Source organism: Mus caroli, chromosome 5 (genome assembly GCF_900094665.2).
Source record: "Mus caroli chromosome 5, CAROLI_EIJ_v1.1, whole genome shotgun sequence".
Classification (NCBI taxonomy): Eukaryota; Metazoa; Chordata; class Mammalia; order Rodentia; family Muridae; genus Mus; species Mus caroli.
In genome coordinates, this window is record NC_034574.1 from 107,071,051 (window position 1) to 107,074,959 (window position 3,909).

Consider the following 3,909-nt stretch of genomic DNA (forward strand, 5'->3'; position numbering starts at 1 on the left):
TCACTTTGTAGACCAGGCTGGCCTCGAACTCAGAAATCCGCCTGCCTCTGCCTCCCGAGTGCTGGGATTAAAGGCGTGCGCCACCACGCCCGGCTCAAATTTTATTTTTTATTTTATTTTGTTTTTCACAGTATGGGGACTGAACGCAGGGTGTGCCCTTGTGAGTGGAAGGCCAACACTGTCCCTGAGCCACACTAGGTTCTGGACCCCTTGTGGAGTCTTTGCATAGCTGACCTGTCTAGATGGGAGTTGTCTTTGTCTCCCTGACAGCTCTCTACCCTTTATGTCTTCTCTCCGCCTGTCTCTGGCAAGGCCACCATCGCGAGGCTGAGTAAGACTGTGTCTTCTAGGAAACATGTGACAGGTGTTCCCAAGGTGATGCAGCTTAGACTTGTCACCTTTGTGTTGCACAGTGCGTTCCTTTTGAGTCCCTGTCGGATGTGCTGTACGTGAATGTGCGTGTGCGTATGGAGCCTGAGGCCCAAGCTGGCCGTCCTACACTGCTGCCCTGACGCCTGGGCTTTGAGGCAGGGTCTTTCTCAGAGCCTGGAGCTCCTGCTTTGACTTAACTTGGCCATCAACAAACCACAGGGATTGTCTCTCCAGCTCCGCAGCTGGGATCCCAGGCATGCCTGCCACACCCAGGGGGGAAAGCACTTGTCACCAAGCCTGACAGCCTGAGTTTGACCCTGGAACTTATATGGCGGAAGACGATGACTTGACTCCCACAAGCACCCTTCTTACCAGTGCGTGCATACTTTGTACATAGGTGTGCTCACGTGCACGCACACACACACACACACACACACGGTGGGAAGTCTTCCTTCCTGTTAACTTCTGCTGAGACTCTCTCTCTGTCTTTTGCCTTCTCTCGATTCTGCTGCCCTGGATCACACTTGCAGCACAGGTGTGAGGTCTGTGGGGCCGGTTTCACACCAGGCTGGCTCTCGCTGGTTAGTTATTCCCCTGTCCCCCTGTGGCACGAGGTGTTTTTATTACATATTCAATACAGTAGCCTCTGGATTCCGAGGTCCCTGAGAAAATGAGCTTTCAGGCGGGGCATACACCTCTCCCAGCTGTAAGGAGACGGGCCTGGGAGTCACAAGGCTGGGCCAGCTTTAGCTGCCAGTTGAAGGCCAGCCTGGGCTACATTCGACCCACAGACCCAAATATACCAAAAGAAGAGGAGGAAGAGAGGAGGAGGAGGAGATGGGGAAGAAGAAAATGGATTTGTTCTGACAGGAGTTAATTTGGCCCAGATCCAAAACTCTTTGTTTCCTTAGACGGCAAATGCCCTGTTCTGTTCTGACTTCTGCTGTTGTGTCTGCCAGGACCTCGGGGTCCTCTCACACCCGTGTGGTTCTGTGGGCAGCTGTGGAATAGGCGGGTGTGCACAATTCAGGGGTTATCCTCTCTGACAACCCTGTCTGCCTGCCAGCCCTGGCTCTGTCTTCTGCCATCTCAGTCCTGAACTGTGGCTGCTTCTCTAGAACTGTGCAGCGTAGGTAGGCAGACCTCACGCAGGAGCCTGTTTCTGCCCATGTCTAGCCATCCAAGACATCCTGCTTTTAGAGCTTTTCCAGGGGTTGCAGGTCTGAGCTACCCTGTCACCTTACACAGCAGGACCATCTGTGCAGACACACATGTGCTGCTGTGCTGCTGTTGTTAGTGCAGTTCCTCTCCACGGATGTCCATGAGCGTCTTCTGATGGCTCCTGGTGTGGTGCTCTCCGTGGAACTGGTGCCAGTCCCTTAGATATTCAAAAATATATATATATATATATCCCCAATCTTCTGGGCCAGGTACATCCTCCAGGGTGATCTCCTGCTGCTGCTTAATGATGCTGTGCACGGTGTCCCCTCACTGTGTCCCCGTCTGACTGCGGTGCACTGTGTCCCTGTGTCCCCTCACTGTGTCACTGTCTGACTGCTGTGCACTGTGTCCCCTCACTGTGTCCCCTTCTGACTGCTGTGCACTGTGTCCCTGTGTCACCGTCTGACTGCTCTGTTCTGTGTCCCCTCCATGTGTCCCCATCTGACTGCTGTGCTTTGTGTCCCCTCACTGTGTCCCCTCACTGTGTCACTGTCTGACTGCTGTGCACAGTGTCCCCCGTGTCACCGACTGACTGCTGTGCACTGTGTCCCTATGTCACCATCTGACTGCTCTGCTGTGTCCCCTCACTGTGTCCCCGTCTGACAGCTGTGCACTGTGTCCCTGTGTCACCAAATGACTGCTGTGCACTGTGTCCCCTCAATGTGTCCCACCACTGTGTCCCCATATGACTGCTGTGCACTGTGTCCCCTGTGTCACTGTCTGACTGCTCTGCATGGTGTCCCCTGATTGTCACCATCTGACTGCTGTACACTGTGTCCCTTGTGTCACGGTCTGACTGCTCTGCACTGTGTCCCTGTGTCACTGTCTGCTGTACACTGTGTCCCTGTGTCACCGTCTGATAGCTGTGCACTGTGTCCCTGTGTCACCATCTGACTGTTGTGCACTGTGTCTCCTCACTGTGTCACTGTCTGACTGCCGTGCACTGTGTTTCCCATGTCACCGTCTAACTGTGGTGCACTGTGTCCCTGTGTCACCATCTGACTACTATTCACTGTGTCCCCTCACTGTGTTACCATTTGACTTCAAACACTAACCTGCGAGCCGGGGGTGGTGGCACACGCCTTTCTTTAATCCCAGTACTCGGGAGGCAGAGGCAGGCGGATTTCTGAGTTCAAGGCCAGCCTGGTCTACAAAGTGAGTTCCAGGACAACCAGGGCTGCATAGAGAAACCCTGTCTCAAAAACAAAAACACTAACCTGCTCCATTTGTCTTGATTTCTGCGATATGTCTTTCAGAGTCCTGTCCGGTTTGACACCTTTGACAGCCTTTCCCTCAGTATTCCAGCTGCCACTTGGGTACGTACTGATCTTGTGGTTTATTTGAATCTATTCCAGACACCTTTCAGTCCAAAAGGGCTTTGGGTGATTTGGTGTGGCCCAGGTACTAATTGTCATTCAGATGTGTGACTGGCTAAGCCATTTCCACTCTAAGATCCATGTTGTGGGAGAGAGAAGGTGACAGTTTATCTCACTGAAGACTCATTGGCATTTGGACACTTGTGTGTTGGCACACATCTCAAACTCTAAGATTGTAGCTCTGTGTACAAATGCAGGTCCCCTCAGCTCTGCTTCTCTCCTGAGCCAGTATGGGTGCCGTGTTCCCACTACCCTACCCATCCTGAGCCTGTGTGGGTGCCCTGTTCCCACTACCCCTCCATAGTGCATGTGCTCAGCGCAGCCCTCTGAGCTATTCTAATTGCCTGCCTCTGCTCTAGGGGCACCCACTGACACTGGACCACTGCCTTCACCACTTCATCTCATCCGAGTCCGTGCGAGACGTTGTGTGTGACAACTGTACAAAGGTATGCATTCCACAGTGTCACCTCCCACCTCCAGGGCCTTCAGACAGGGCCACAGGGGCTGAAATCTAAGGATATCTGGGGATACTGAGGCTCTCTGGAGCAGGGAGGGCCAAGATGTCTAGAATTGTCCCCAGAAGCTGTATACATGAGACTTCAGAGTGAAGCATACAGGGCTGGGAGGAAGAGGCGGGCCTGGGGGGTTTATTTACTTTATAAAGTAGAGCGCTTTGTCTGCATGTATCTGTGTGTACCATGAGAGTGCCTGGTGTCATGGAATCAGAAGAGGGAATCGGATCTCCTGGAGCTGGAGTTATCTCTGGTTGTAAGCCATGTGGGTGTTTGAAACCAAACCTGGGTCCTCTGCAAAGGCTGCAAGACTGATGTCTCCAGCCCTCTCTCCATGGAATATTTTAGTATTTAAAAGGTTCCCACAAAACAAAAAAAAACAAAACCAAGGCCGGGCGTGGTGGCGCACGCCTTTAATCCCAGCACTC

The 3,909-nt window shown here is 52.8% G+C and overlaps 1 protein-coding gene across 5 annotated transcripts in view; it reads left to right on the top strand.

Moving 5' to 3' along the window:
- Window positions 1-3,909, top strand: part of Usp30 (ubiquitin specific peptidase 30) — a 57,124-nt gene that overhangs the window by 49,647 nt on the left and 3,568 nt on the right. For all 5 annotated transcript variants that reach the window (XM_021162431.2, XM_021162434.2, XM_029477555.1 and 2 more), the window contains 2 exons: window positions 2,850-2,909; window positions 3,329-3,415. In XM_021162431.2, the coding sequence (XP_021018090.1) occupies window positions 2,850-2,909; window positions 3,329-3,415 (147 nt within the window). The remainder of the gene's footprint in view (window positions 1-2,849; window positions 2,910-3,328; window positions 3,416-3,909) is intronic.